Source organism: Eurosta solidaginis, chromosome 5 (assembly GCF_040869045.1).
Source record: "Eurosta solidaginis isolate ZX-2024a chromosome 5, ASM4086904v1, whole genome shotgun sequence".
NCBI lineage: Eukaryota > Metazoa > Arthropoda > Insecta > Diptera > Tephritidae > Eurosta > Eurosta solidaginis.
Window position 1 is genome coordinate 216,391,304 of NC_090323.1, and position 16,405 is coordinate 216,407,708.

The 16,405-nt window shown below is 38.1% G+C and overlaps 2 protein-coding genes across 3 annotated transcripts; one reads left to right on the forward strand and one right to left on the reverse strand.

The window, feature by feature from the left end:
- Positions 1 to 696: 696 nt before the first annotated feature.
- Positions 697 to 5,699, forward strand: Srp68 (signal recognition particle 68). 2 transcript variants are annotated; one of them, XM_067788205.1, is made up of 4 exons: positions 697 to 876; positions 998 to 1,353; positions 1,414 to 2,076; positions 2,227 to 5,699. In XM_067788205.1, exons 1-4 carry the CDS (start codon positions 780 to 782, stop codon positions 2,923 to 2,925), a joined length of 1,815 nt encoding a protein of 604 aa, XP_067644306.1. In that variant the 5' UTR covers positions 697 to 779; the 3' UTR covers positions 2,926 to 5,699. The 2 variants fall into 2 exon arrangements, with proteins under 2 accessions (XP_067644306.1, XP_067644307.1); XM_067788206.1 differs by having other exon boundaries at positions 998 to 1,347.
- Positions 3,430 to 13,611, reverse strand: LOC137252459 (uncharacterized). Its single transcript, XM_067788207.1, has 4 exons — positions 12,810 to 13,611; positions 6,491 to 6,780; positions 4,274 to 4,669; positions 3,430 to 4,214 (listed from the first exon to the last, which is right to left on the reverse strand). The coding sequence occupies exons 1-4, from the start codon at positions 13,009 to 13,011 to the stop codon at positions 3,783 to 3,785; spliced, it is 1,320 nt and encodes a 439-aa protein (XP_067644308.1). The 5' UTR covers positions 13,012 to 13,611; the 3' UTR covers positions 3,430 to 3,782.
- Between the last annotated feature and the right edge of the window lie 2,794 nt (positions 13,612 to 16,405).

A 16,405-nucleotide genomic window follows, 5' to 3' on the forward strand; every position in this document is an offset into this window, starting at 1 on the left:
GAACATAAAAAGCCAATATCACTTACCACCAATTGGTGAGAAAAAGCCAAATTCCACAGATAATAGAAGTCACAAGATTTTAGAACTGTAAATTACAGTTAGCTGTATTGTTTTATAACCCACTGACTTGTGAAATTAACCGCGCGTGTCCACACTCGCCAGTTTCCAAAGTCCGAATGGCGTCAAATGACATTTGTTTTCGCTTTTTTCCCACTGTCGAATTAAAACGTTCAAAACAAACATATACTTTGAAATTTGACAGCTAGTGCGGGCAGTCCATCGATTATTTTGTGTAAATTGTATTCGACCACAGAGTCGCTCAGTAAATTGCACATATATTCGATCCAATTTCGATGAAATTAAGAGCGAGTTAATGGTGACTTATAACCGTAAAGCCATAACCAGATAAAACAGCTGATCACACTTACCTTATGGAAATCAATGTAATCGAGTTAGTGTTGTGGTATGTCACCATTAATCGATTACATTGATTTCCATAAGGTAGGTTCGATCAGCTGTTTTATCTGGGTATGGCTTATGGTTATAAGTCACCATTAATTCGCCCATTAAATGAAGATAGTCTTGTTATATGCAAACAAGGTCTAAGGGTGTATAACAGAAAGCTGAAATTTTCTAAATGTACCGTGCTCTTGATGTCAAAGGTAAATGACGTTTTCAGTTTGACATTCCTTTTCAGTTTATTTCACAGATGACGTTTATTTTTTCCATCGATCTGCAAAAATTTACACGTCGTGAAATTAAACTTTTCTATAATAATTATGGTCGAAGAAACTCTAAATGCTGATAATGTTGAAAAAACAGAAGGAGAAGCAGCTACGCAAACGGCGGAACACATAAAGGTGTTCACTGTGGAAAGTATGTAAAATATATATGCAGCTGCTGTGGCGGATGAAGTTCTGCTTAACCTATAAACGCCAATTGAATTTAGGATTAGCTTTCTCTGCACAACATTTTTTTATAAATTACTCTATTACAGTACTCCATATGGTAAAGGATGCGCAACAACAACATGGATTAAGACATGGTGACTATCAACGCTACCGCGTCTATTGTACACGTCGTATACGTCGTCTGCGGAAAGCGCTGAAGTATCCCCAGGGCGATAAACGTCATTTTAAAAGGCGTGACGTGACATTGGCACAACTTACTGGAAAGCGAGCTGACGAACGTTACATCCATATTCCATTGATAAGTGCCGAAAGGGCATGGTCATATGCGATGCAGTTAAAACAAGAAGCCAATACTGAGCCAAGAAAACGTTTTCATTTAATAAAAAAGCTGCGTAAGGCTTGTTTTTATGCATTACAGCTACAGGAGTTGTGTAACGTGAGTGTTTGTAATTTCAATTGGGGATTTGGATATTTATTCAATCATATTTTGTTTACTTACTAGTCTGAAGCGTTTGATGCGCGTACAAAATTGGAATGCGAAGCTTATGTTGCCTGGATGCATGGGACGTTACATTTTGAGCTTCAACTATGGGGTTCCGCACTGGAACACCTAAAACGTGCACAAGTTGTTTATGAAAATCTAGCCAAGGCATTGCCCGACGATGAACAAGAACTGTATCGCGTCAAAGTGAATGAATTCACTCCCAATTTGCGCTACTGCGCCTACAATATTGGCGGTGGGAGCGGAGCTAGCAAAATGGATGAATTATTGGAATTACGTGCACAAGGATTATTGGAAAATTTGGATTTGCTTGTTAGTCAAACCAAAATGGAGAGTAGTGAAGGCTTACAAACAATTGAATGGCGGAATAGAAAAGTTACTGTGCGTCCGGAAAAAGTACGCTTGTTTTTGCTTAGCACACAAGAAGTTGATAAATCGTTGGAGAAGACAGCTCAATTAGATTCGAAAATTGAATTAATTGAACGCATTTTGATGGATTGTAAGGATGCTATACAGGCAGTTAAAGAGGAAATAAAACAAGATCCTAAATTACGTTCACTCACTACTGGACAGACTGTGAGCGGCGTGCAATATTTGTTGGCATATTTATCTTATATACGACATAGTCGTACTTTGCAACGGAACCTATGTCTAGTGGAACAGGTAAGTTAGCATATGCATGCAGGTTTGCGTAACTGCCTTGTTGTGCAATTGATACTAGAAGTCTAATCAGTGCATAAATCAAACTGAGCTAATAGTGGTGTGCACACTTCGATTTTCATCTTCTTTAAACTTTATTTTCTTGTATTCAAGGCGAAATTGAATTTTGATGATCCGAATCAAAAATCGCAAAACACGAGTGATGGCAAACGTGTGCGTTCGCAAGATCTTGCCCGTTTATATGAGATTATTTTACAAAATGTTACTGAAATGCAACAAATACAAGGAATGGAAGATGATAATGTTTATCAAAAGGAAATTGAAAATTTAGCACTTACTTTCAAGGCGTTCCGCTGTTATTATATTGCTCTAACTTTGATCGATATGAAAAAGTGGAAAGAGGCTGTTGCTCTTTATGAACGCTCTTCAAAATATGCCAATGAAGCTTTAGCTGGCAAAGCTTCAGATAAATTCAAATTAGCTGGTGATTTGCAAAAGCTTGTGTCAACTATAGATGGTTGCAAATTTTCAGCACATGCCTACAGTGTTCTTGAGAATGATACGTCCGAGGATGCAATTTTCACATCTAAATCTCAAAAATCGACCAAGCCATTATATGAGCGTTTGTCACAATATAAAGAGGATCAATCGTTGCATACTAAAACGCCCAATGTATATAAGATGCAACCGGAAATGGAAGCTATTCCCTGTAAGCCGTTATTTTTTGATTTGGCAATTGGACATATTGAATTACCATCGTTAGATGATAAGCTGCAGTCATCTGGCAATCAAAGTGGTGCATCAATTTCAGGATTTGTCAAAGGATTCTTGGGTTGGGGTGGAAAGAAATGAAGTGTGTTTGCCGGTGATCTTATCTTTTTAATAAGCATTAAATATCAGATATATACCAAATCGACTGCTGAGTGAAAAATAATCCTATCACAGCTTCCGTTACAAAAACTCCCTGCCATATATTTTGTTTGAAGAACGGCTTTTTCAGAATCCTGTTAAATGGGCATTTAATTTCGAAAACGCTCTACCCTAGCATAAATTCAATACATTATCAGTTTAGATAGCCGTTCTGAAACAAAAAAATTGAATTATGGCGTTCTTTAACGGAATTCCGAGCTATTGCATTTTTGAAACAAATATTTATATGCATTTTTTATAAAAAAAAAAAACGAAATGGTTCTCTTCAAACAAGTTCTGAGGCAGGGCATATACGGCTTTGTAGCCGATGAAGGGTGATACTCCACTCAGTTTTCGAAATGCAACACATACATAGTTATTATGTATATGATAATTTTTTTGACCCCCTTGGAACCACAATAACAACAAGAAAAGAAATACGATTAATGAAATGTTCACAACATAATTTACACATTTTCAGCGTTTATTTCAATACGGGGATGCGTTTTTTGTAAGGTAAAACAAGCTATTTAATTGCATAACAATAGTTTCTTTTTTTATATTCTAAAAGTTATTGTAAAATTTAAAAATTAAATTGTAAAATTCAAGCGAATTTCCTCTCAATGCTTAAAAACACATTACTATGTACAATATATCCAAAAAATAAATGTTTTCATAGATTTCATCACAACATTGCAAAATCTTACCTATTTAACAGCATTTTGTTAACAAATTTGTTTATTGCCTACTTATAATTAAAAAAAAAAAAAATACTATATTTAAAATTGCAAATAATTTAACTATTTCTCTAACAAGGTACCAAAATATCCATTTTCATCAAACTCCAACGCCAGATCTTTTATACGTGAATGATATTCTGCAGTTAACTTTTGTGTGACTTTAATTTCATTAGCATTGGGCACCGCCTCACTAATCACATCTAAATTAGGTATATTATTTGGATCGAATGTTACTGCAGGTAATACCCACATCGACACAGCCAAACCATATAAAGCATGCGCAGAAAACTCTTTCATAATGTTATCTAATGAAAATGTACGCCGTATTGCTGCTATATGTTCATGCGAATCTAAAAGTTGTTCAACTCTCTTGTATAGTGCATCACGGTATGTCTCCAATAATCGATTTGTATGTGCATCGCGTAGTTCACGTTTTGTGCTCGTATACATAAAATGCAATATATCAAATATGAAGGAAGTGTAACGCATTGCCTGTACGAGTTATAAACTAAAATTTTAAATTCAAAATTCAGTTACGTTTCACATTTTACCTGTAAATCAAAAAACTTCACTTCTTTTGGTGCTTCAGGCGTTGTAGCGCTATCATTTTCATTAATTGATTTAAACATAATATTATTAACATACAAATCTCCATGACACATAACACTAACACAATCGTTTGCATTATTTATGCTATGCATAATTTTCGCATACAATTCAGCTTTCAATTGCTCGATCATACAAATTGAATATGAGAGACTGCCATCGATATTGGATTCGCGTAAACTTTTCAGTGATTCTTCTATTGAAGCGCTAAGTAAATTTCCATAAAAGCTTTCCGCTTCTGCACAGTAAACAATCTCATTTACTTTCCGATAATGTGCACGAAAATCATTATTGTTCAGGTGCTTTGCTGCTATGGATGTGGCATGCAATTTGGCGAGCTCCTAAAATTTTTAAAGACACTTTGTAGTTATGTATTATTTTTTGATTAATATTCTTAACTATCTCTACAAGCAGAAGTTTGGCTATTGCATAAAGACATCCTTACATATGAGTTTCATTAAAGATGCCCTTGAAAACGTTTTTTATCTATTTTCCGTATCTTATGGTTTATAAATTATTATACTCAGCTGAGCAGAGCTCACAGAGTATATTAATTTTGTTCGCATAACGGTACCCCGTAACAACATAAACTAATCGAGATAGATATAGACTTCTATATATCAAAATGATCTGGGCGAAAAAATAAATTAATTTAGCCATGTCCGTCCGTCCGTCCGCCTGCCTGTCCGTGAACACGATAACTTGAGTAAATTTTGAGGTATCTTGATGAAATTTGGTATGTGAGTTCCTGGGCACTCATCCCAGATCGCTATTTAAAATGAACGAAATCGGACAATAACCACGCCCACTTTTTCGATATCGAAAATTTCGAAAAACAGAAAAAATGCGATAACTCATTACCAAAGACAGATAAAGCGATAGCTTTGTTGACCTTATGACGCAAAATAGAAAATCAGTAAAATTTTGGACAGTGGTCGTGGCACCGTCCACTTTTAAAAGCAGGTAATTTAAAAGTTTGGCAAGCTGAAATTTGGCAGTCGTTGAAGATATCGCGATGAAATTCGACAGGAACGTTACTCCTATTACTATATATGTTCAAGATAAAAATTAGCAAAGTCGGATGACGGACACGCCCATTTAAAAAAAAAAAATTTTAGGTAAAATTTTTACAAAAAATTGAATATCTTTACAGTATATAAGTAAATTATGTCAACATTCAACTCCAGTAATGATATGGTGCAACAAAATACAAAAATAGAAGAAAATTTTAAAATGGGCGTGGCTCCGCATAGCTTCTATGATGTGAAAATGGTCGAAATCGGTTGAAGCCACGCCCGGTTTTTACACACAGTCGACCGTCTGTCCTTCCGCTCGGCCGTTAACACGATAACTTGAGCAAAAATCGATATATCTTTACTAAAATTAGTTCACGTACTTATCTGAACTTACTTTATCTTGGTATTAAAAATAGGCGAAATCCGACTATGGCCACGCCCACTTTTCGATATCGAAAATTTCGAAAAATTAAAAAAAACGCGATAATTATATACCAAATACAAAAAAAGGGATAAAACATGGTGATTTGACTGGTTTTTTGACGCAAAATATACATAAATTTAGAAAAAACTTTGTAAATGGGTGTGACACCTATCATATTAAGTAGAAGAAAGTGAAAAAGTTCTGCAGGGCGAAATCAAAACCCCTTGGAAATGGCAGGAATACTGTTCGTGGTATTAAATATATAAATAAATTAGCGGTACCCGACAGAAGATTTTCTGGGTCACCCTGGTCCACATTTTGGTCGATATCTCGCAAACGCCTTCACATATACAACTAAGGTCCACTCTCGTTTAAAACCCTCATTAATACCTTTAATTTGATACCCATATTGTACAAACACATTATAGAGTCACACCTGGTCCACTTTTATGGCGATATCTCCAAAAGGCGTCCACCTATAGAACTTAGGCCCACACCCTTTTATAATACTCTTTAATACCTTCAATTTGATACACATGTCATACAAACACATTCCAGGGTTACCCAAGGTTCATTTTCCTACATGGTGATTTTACCTTATTTTATCTCCAAAGCTCTCAGCTGAGTATGTAATGTTCGGTTACACCCGAACTTAGCCTTCCTTACTTGTTTTTATTTCAAATTATATCTAAACCTTTTAAACTCTTTACGCGAAATCTTACCTTCATCACTATTTCGCAGTGATAAAGATCGAATGGCACTAAACGATTGGGCATGCTATATCCGCGTCGCTTCAAATCTTCTAACGCTATCAGTTCGCCTTTCTTGTCTGTTCCAGCATAATAGCATTGCGGAAATACGGTGTCCCCGTTGATAAAATATTTCTCCAAAACTGGTATCACATAGGTATAAGCATTTATTTCGTTGCAAAATGCTTCATCACAGCGAAAAAGAAGGCGTCGTGATGGACTTAAAATTTGTCTTTTAACTATAAAACTAAAATACTGTGAATCTGGAAAAAAATAATTAAATAAATCTATTTTAAAACACAAAAGTATAATAGTTAATTTTAAAATAATAATTATCTTTGTGTCTATAATATATACATAATGTGCTTTTACAGCCCTTTTACATAGAGCTTAGAATGTATCCGCGGGAGTTATGCCTGCGAGGCGACAAAAATACGCGAATGATTCAAGGGTTGTGTAGCGCAACCTACGTGTGGCGGATCCTGTTTATTTAGCATGTGAAGATATGGGTGGGGCGGGATGGCCCAGAAGGGTCAATGTGGTCATATTAAATTGAGCCCAAAATAGTCGGGCTCGTACCTTAAGCGCCAAATACACGACACGAACATTTCCGCGAACATTCCCGTTATGTCATGTTTCTGCGACCTTTTCTGTCGTGTATGGTGGTTTTTGCCAGTTCGCGCAAATGTTCGCCAAATATCAAAATATTTTAATTTTTGGCGAACATTTGCGCGAACTGTTCGTGCGTGTATGGCGAAATAGCTCCTAATCGTAGTAATTTCTGAACGGAACAGACGTGCGCGGAAAAGTAAAATGGACAATAAAAAATTTCTGAGTGAATTTATTGAAATGTTCTCTCTTTTTCTCTCTTTTTTTTACGCTTAATTGCCACAGCGAGCAATATTGCTGCAGCAAAATTGTTGTCCGTATTCATCGCTGTCTGAAAGAGAACTAATGTTCGGCCAAAAGTTCGTATGGTGTATGGCCAAAGCTGCGAACAAGATTGCGGAATGTTCGCGGAAATGTTCGTGTCGTGTATTTGGCGCTTTAATGGTGCTTGTTATCGAAACGTACCGAGACTATGTCAGGTATCGATAACAACCGCCAAAAGCTTCAGGGAGTGCCCTTATCGTTACAACAACTACAACAACAACATAGAGCTCCGTTTGAGCCAAACTGCAATTTTTTGATAATTCGTGAACAATAAATCCATAACTTTCCTAAAACTCATTGATAACAAATCGATAGCTTTTTGATAACATATCGATATATAATCCATATTCATATTGTAACGAATTTATGGAAACCCCGCTTTTTTGCAACCGTCTACTAACGTTCGTATCGCTAAACTGTTGAATAAATAACTCCAATATTCAATAACGCAAAATGGTCTTTATTAGACTACTTGAAAGTACTTCACAATAACACTTAACTTCACAACTGATAGCGTGCTTAAATCAAACTGATTGCCCATGCCTCAGCTGGTGCTGCTTTAAACTCACCAGCTATAAACTACAGATGAACGTTTATAGCTTCTCATATGCGCGTGTATATGCGAGTGATACTTCGACCGATGATTGCATACTTTTGTGAGCATCTCAGATATATGCTTGCACTCAGAAAAAACTTGAATGAAATGGCACTTAAAAAATTTTTTCCTCTTCGCATGGCCAAAATTTCTTCAAAAGGAATTTTTCCTCATTTTGAAGAAAGTTGGCAATGCGAATGAGGAAAAGTTTCTTAAGTGCCATTTCATTCCCATTTTTCTTCAATCGGGAGAAATTTTTTTCTGAGTGTGTGATTGTGCATATCTCTCCGATTCTTGTATGTTCATATGTGTAGACATAATGATTGATTTGTTTATGTAGATACAAGTGACTGCTTAGTATCGGCTTAGAGATGATAGTATGCCTTAGTGTTGCTAATATTCGTCATAATATAATAAATCCATAAGCTCCCAATAACTCGTCGATAAAGAATCATTAGCTAACTTATAACCTTTGTTACCGTTAGTCAATTTATAACATTCCGACAGCATATCGATAACTCGTCTATACTTCGTTGATAACACACCTAAAACAAATCGTGTACACTTCGATAAGCCACATTACATGCAGTCCGTTTTCGGTGCGGGCTTCGGTTTTGACATCTAATCATACTTGTCCAAATCTTTTCTTTTTTCTTTTATTTTCCTCTGCTTGTCTCGGCTTCGCAAACGTAACGATAACTACAATCATCGTTTGGATTATCCACATTATTATCGACAATGTTATTATGATGTTATTTTCCTTCCTCCTCTTCTGTTTCATATTCTTTACATGCACTTATTTTCCTTAATCATTTCTCTCTCTCTTGTATATATGAATTAATTGATTTGCTGACTGATTTCGCGCATATCATCCCTTACAGGGAGCATTACGCTACACTAACGCATTCCCTCACACAACATTTCAGTGTGGGGTACACTATGCCTACACATCAATTCTATATTCCGTGAAGAACTCCATAGTATAGGTCTTATAGACGCTGAAAATACCCAATAAGAGAGAGGGGGCAATGGGCTCCACATACATCCCGGCATTCTTTTACATAAAATGCCGTCGAGGCCTTTCCGCGAAAACTGACTGTATAAAATTATTCTAGATATTTTGTGCAAGGTTTCTTCTGCTTGGTGCAATTTTTGACCTTGTACCTCTTAGTAAACCTCTTCTACGCATTGGCAGTCAAACCGTGTTTATCCATCAAAGCGTCCGATCCATCAAAGAGCTAGTAGTTGGAAGGCACTTTCTGCTTATGACAGCTGCAACGTCGTCTGCGTACGCCGTACATTTCACGGCCCTGCGTCGTGCCCCTGTGCAACGATTTTGTGTCCTCATACAGCCCCCATCTATTTAGGGCTGCATATATTGTACAGGTGGGTATAGGTTAGGTGGTACCTGCCCTGATAGTGGAAGCTCACTTGGACGGCATGAAGGTCCGTTGTGATTCCACATACAATAAAATAACGGTGACGCAGATATAGCTACTTAGAGAATCGCTAGGTAGCAACGATAAAGTTCCGAATGATACCGATCTCAACCTTGGATAAATCCTCGTGAGATCCAAGTGAGTCGCGGCCGAAGTACTTTCGCCTAGTTCAGGCAAAAGCTGGGTAATCAAGCATAAAGTGATTTGATAATTCCACCTCATCATCCTCCATACAGCTACAGAAGGATGGAGTTTCCAGTATATTGAGACGTACCGCATGGATACCCATAGGTCAGTGCCCTATCAACACCCCGATGACTATTGATAGTTGAGCCTTAGTGAACCCAATTATTTCGGCAGACCTGTCATCCACTTCCGGTCAGAAAGATCTTGCTATTGTGCTAGAGGTGGTGTCTGCCCAACGTTTGCTGAGCTGAATCGAGGCTCAACTATGGAGGAGCAAACCACAGGTGGCCAGCGGAATCTCAAAATGCCTACAGCCATCTTCATCCGGTTCAGTTGTACAGATGCGGGCTGAGAGATCCGCTTGGCAGTTGCCCGGGATATCACTATGGCCCGGGACCCAGATAATCTCAATTATAAAATAGTACGATGCAATCGCAAGCGAGGTCAGGCACTCCCAGGCCACCCTCGATCGCACTGTAGTTGAACTCAAGGCCTTCATAGCCGCTTGGCTATCAGAGTAGATGTTAAATTCCCTAACCATAGTAGCACTGGATAGCATTTCATCCACCGCATCCTTAATCGCAGCAGCTTCCGCTTGGAATACACTGCAGTGATCAGCCAACTTAAACTTGCGGCTTCCATTTAGCTCTTGACAAAAATACAATAGACCGTCCTGTTCGGGATAAAGTCCTGGTAAGAAGGCTAGAGTGTCCGAAGTCAGACAGCCCATAGACCATATCACGAAGCCTGACCAACGACAGGTGGGTATAAAAACAGAAACAAAAATTAATTGGCGGTTACATTTTTCCTCAGCTGATTTTTGATTAGAAAAGTCGCAAAAAAAATATCATCAGAGAAGAAGAATTGATGCGCGCCAAAATAAGGCAAACGAAAAAACAAAGCAAAACATTAACAAACACAAACACAAATATGAACTGTGTAAAACTGCTAGTGTTTGTGCAAGTGACCTTTACGAGTGTGATAAAAAAAAAGCAATAGAGAGCACGAGAGAACTTTAAAGAGATGTCTAGAATAGTATTGAAGGATGGAAAGCTACTCTTTAATTGTAGTTGTTTGCATTTGTATCAGGTGGGGGTGTAAGAAAGCAATGCGCGCCTCTTATGTTTGTGTATTAAAGCGTACATACCTACATAAATTTTTGCGCATTTATTTTTTTATGGCGATGCATGCAAAACAAACAAATTGGCGTTGCACAAGGTCACTGCGATAAACAAAAAGTGAAATTTTGCGTTTACCGTGCATACGCTCGCCGATACATATTTAGATATATTGATCAGAAGGGAACTAACTCAAAAATCTGAAATTTCGAAGTTATGAGTGCCACTGTGATTCCCAATTCAAATACTACCGAACTGCGTACTCAATTCATTAATATCTGCACTATTTAACGAGAAAAGGCTTTGTAAAAATTTAAAATTGCATTAGCGTACATATATGGGAGAAGCAGTCAGTTCTTCGCGTTTTCTGAACATTACAATATTTTGAGTTGATCGCTGTTTTGATCTAGGTGTGCAATATAAATATGTATGTATTAAAGAACAGAAAAATATTAATAAAAAATAGTTAACTTTAGTGTATTTAGTTAATTATCACTGTTATTGTTGTTGCTGTATTATCGATAAAGACACTCCCGGAAGCTTTTGGGGAGTGTTATCGCTGTTGATGGTGCTTTGCCGGATACGTATCCGGCACGTTCTGGGTACAAAGCACCATAAAGGTACCAACCCGACCATCACTTAATCGTTTAAACGTCTTTGGCCTGGATAATATAATAATTAATAGTATACTTGTTGCTTAGATTCGGTATCGGGGTTCATCCTTCGCCACTACTACCACTGGATCGAAGATTACTCTCATAGAGCAAGTGCGAGGGTTAAACGAAGAAATTCGCAACTCTCTGTTTAGTAAGCAACTTATCGGTAGCAAACTTAATCCAAGCCTGAAGTCGATCACGATGATCGTTTTTTTGATAAGAAGAAAAGTGGCTACGTTGATGGATCTGGAACTTGATACCACATATTACCATATTTCAACCACAGCGAAGCGAATCACACTGTTCCCATAGGTGCTGTTCTGAATTTACCAATTGTAGGGTGGCGGAGACAGCCAGTCTTTCCATTATCTTCAATAAATGGTATGTTAAAGAAACTCGTTTTTAATCGGATTACGATAAGGCGCTTATCAACTGGCGGGAACGATAGTACTTGACGTCGTCATCTTTTAATCAATGAGTTTTTTTTTCGCTTCTTTGCTATCGTTTTTACATACATGCCTGCTGTATTAGATAGGGCAAGGCCCGATAGCTTTAATGCCTTGTCCTTTGCACTAGGCTATCAACCAGACGGTCGTTCGGAATCGGCATCAAACATGTAGGTCCCGTCACGCCTATTTCTAGGAAAACTTAACAGGAGCACGATGGAAGAGAAGCTCGGCCTAAAATCTCTGCGGGGGTTATCGCGCCTTACACTTTGCCCAGGATCTTATGTGTGATAGGCGGAGCACGTTAACAAAACACCGCGGCGGCCGCCGTTGCGCTAACATTATGGTGATGTTCGTCGTGCGTTCTATCAGACCAGCATACCATAGAGCAATCGGCTTGACTTGAATCTAATACGGCCAGTGTCCTTCCCTTACGAGACCTCCTAATTCATGCCATTGTCTCTACTGTAGCAATACAATGCAACCTACCTTAATTCTCCACATTGGCTTTCCAATACAGTTCTTTTGTTCAAAATTATCCATCGATATTTAACCCTATCAAATACTAACAGAATTTCCCATAGAGGAAGTACTGAAAGCAGCGAGTTTAAATGTCATGGTAAAAAGAACCAGTTCAATTTTGGCAGGGGTGACAGCCATTCCACAAGACTCAGCCTTGCCAGTCACACTACATAGATAGTCCGCCAAATGCCGTGCAGGGTACTGGCGACACAACCAAACCCCATTCCCCGTAAGCTAAATAATACACACAAATTTTTTGGGCTAAAGCTTTCTCCCGCAACCGGAACTTGATCAAAGCCTTGTAACCACACACGACTGCAAATTTTGTTTAAACAAAACCATTACATTTTTATATGTTTTTGTTTTGTTTTACGTTATATGTCACCATATCCATTACCTTCGAGGACCGGACTCTCTCTTTCGCTGTCGAACGCGCGGTTGCTTACTTCTATCCGTTTCACCACAGACATATAATTTTCGCCTTGACCACTACCCGCCGAACAACGCCAATATTTAACATCGAACGGTATCACTTTTCTTAAATTAACACATTTACATAAAGTTTCGACATCTTCTTCATATTTAGAGTTTTCGTCCATTTTCACAGACTGCCACTCAAACAAAAACAAAACAATCCTAAATCGGATATGCTGCTATTTGATTAACCGTTACAAAGAGACGTGCTGCCTCGCGATCTTCTTCAAATATTAACGCCAAAATCGTATTGACTTGGAATTTTCACCGTCATTTAAATTTGTGGCAGCAAAGTTGCTGATGTTCGCCTCGCCACACACGCACAGACACACATATACATGCATACATATACATGCATACATGTGCATGTGTGATTTGCTGAAGTAGTCAAAATCTTGGCGACCTTCATGGGCACCTACTTTCATTACTTCACTCCGTTTTCACAAAAGAAAAAATTACTTCATCATCAGTAAGTGTAAGTGTAATTTTGTGCGTTCACGCATGCTTGATTACATATGTACATACATGCATTATATTATTTACTATTTAATGACACAATTTTGGTTACATTTTGTAAAACAACAAATAATTATATTAACGTGCAAAAAGCATTCGTTGCATTTATTTGCAAGTGTTTAAATTGAGGTAGAACACTTTTTCTAAAACTATGCTAAGTTCATAAACATTCTGTTTGAGACAAACGTCGAGTGAGAACTAAATTTCTAAACGGCAGACGCGTGTGCGAATAACTCGAGCATTTGATGCAATTAGAAATGCAATGCAGTAGGCGATGGGGAGGTAGGCAGTAATAGTTGCATGCGATTTTCTATGTAGACCGTTGTGAGCGTTGTATACATGGGCGTAGGCAGGCTTTCACGCACACACCTGCATATAATACAAAATCAAACAAATACAAAAAAGGCGTTGGGTTTCATCTGAATTAATTTATTTAAAAAAAAAATAGGAAAATTGAAACAACGTGACATTAGGACGAACAGTTATTTCGATTATACCTTGTAAATCTCTTCAAAGCCTTTTCCCCCGGGAGTGCGACTCGAATCCGCACTAGAGGTTTACGCCGGTCACTTAATCGGCGGCGGCGGTGTAGGCTCTATTGTATACCGGCGACGGCGGCGTGGCGGGCGCGCCGACAAAGTGATCGGCGTAAACCTCTGAATTGAAACGTTGGACTTCAAAGTATCACATTGTCCACAACTAATGACTATGGAAACATACTGCTGACGTCAATGGTATGTTTGACGATCTGGAACAATATCATTTACTTGTGGACGAAGATCTGTGAGGCTTTTAAAGCGAAAATTAAAAAAAAAAATAATATTGGGAAAGGTTTTGTTTATATGTATTTAACGAAATCGACGTTTCGGAAAGATCCGCAGGTTTTGCCTCAAAATCTCGTGGTCGTTCAAAAGATTTCGGAAGTAGCTCCTTGCGGAGAGAGCGAGAAATACTTTAAATGGTCACACTTTTTTAGCGCAGTTTCACCGTAGGATGTGTTCTGGGCTAACTCTAATATCCGTCGTCGGCACGATTTCTTTAAATCATTTGTGTCTACATGCTGGTCACGCACAAAGGCGACTTACGGTTGCTATAAATTATCTACTAATAGTCATGACTCTCGTGGCACCGTTTTAACGATTAGCATCAATGCGGGCTTATTGTTGATCGCGCCAAGGGGCGCCTTCAGTTTTTTTTTGGCTGTTTTTAAGAGCTATAATTCCCGACGTGCGAATAGTAGCAATCCCGACCCCCAGTCGCTACCACGCATCCTGGCCCTTATACTATATGCCAGCACAGAATCCATAGGACTGCGACTTCGAACTCATACCTTCATCGTCGTTACTTTCCTAGAAGGTCTAGGTGTAGCTCCGAAGACTTTCGGACGGATGTTTTTGTCGCGCTATGCCTTCGAGCTACACCAAAACAACACATTGAAATGTTAGGGAGTAACTATTCGGCCAAGGATGCCGCCCTCGAAATCATGAGCAGTCTAAGTGGTCATTGCGTAACTCATGTGTGATGGTGGACATCTACATAATTTAAACTTTACAAGGACCGTGATATTGACCTCAATACTCTTCGTTTCCGGCCTTATGCTATAAGAGCTCATTATGGATGACCGCCTTCAGTTTTCAGACTAGTTCGACTATCCCCTACGTTAGGCTAGTAGAACACCCGTTCATTTGGACATGGTTAAAAAATGTGCCTACGTATGTGCCTATGTGTTATGTGTTGACCATGTTTAAACATGGTTGATAGGCTATATCCAATGTGATTCACTCCAAGGGACTAGTTGGGGATAGGGCCGCCAACTTCAGAAAATGTCAAAGCAAGAGACTTGGGTGTTGAATGATGAAGTGTGAAAATAAAAAATAAGATTTTAGACGCTATTTTATAGTTCAGCAAATAAATTGATTTTTCAAACCCTTCTCATACGTGTTGAAGACATATGCAACTTAAGTGTGAGCTGAGAATCGCTTCTAAGGAGAATTTAAACCACTGGAGCCTACTAAAGGATTTTGCATCACTGATTTCGCTTATTCTTTCAATCAATCGAGAAATAAAATTCGGCACCTTTTTCGGGTAACTTGATTTTTTAACAACTTCAGGACAATTTGAAAACATGTTCGACTTGGGGCACTTTATTTAAATTCATTGTACTTTATTAAAAAAAATTATGCGAAGTGGGCATTTAAATTTATTATATAATTTTTTTCAAGTGTTTTGTTTTAATAACTTGGTGAATTCGGTGATGCGAAATCCGTGTTAAGCTGGCATTGAAAGCGCCTGTTTTCTCAAATAACTTTTGAACGGTTAGAAAGTGTTAAATTTCGCAATTGCATTTTTATAACTGGCAGTGATGGGCATTCCTTGATACCTCTTTCGACCATATCGGACAAATTTTCGAGATGAACAATAAATGCCTAAACAGTCTTAAAAGAATAGAAAATATAGTAACGCGCCGAACGCCGCCGCCGCCGCGCCGATATTTTTGAAATTCGGCGGCGGCGTGCGAAAAACGTCGCTAATTGGCGGCTTATATCTCTAATCCGCACCCCTGCGATGATTGTACTGTTGACAAACGCGTTCAGCAAAAGCCATGCCTTTGTTGTTGTCCAACTTGCATATATTCATTCTTTGAACAGTCATACGTTGTATGTCAGCTTGTACAAAAGCTACGATTTGTTTGTTTGTTTAATGTTTTGTTCAATTTATACTTCTTATTTAGGGATTCATGAGCTTAACACCGGCTTATAAAAGTTGAATATTCATTTATAATGTTTTTCTAAGAGAAAATGAAAAGAAAGAAGGAAACATTTACTGGCATATTGCGATGGTACCATTTCGAAAACCGCCACGTAATCATCATGAGGCAATTTCGTAATGTTGTCAAAGGTTTCACCGAGATTCGAACCGCTACGCTTTGTTGTTGACCGTTCGTTTTAAGAACTGGTTTACTTTATTATATTTATAGAAACATAAAGAATCAACCAATGACGT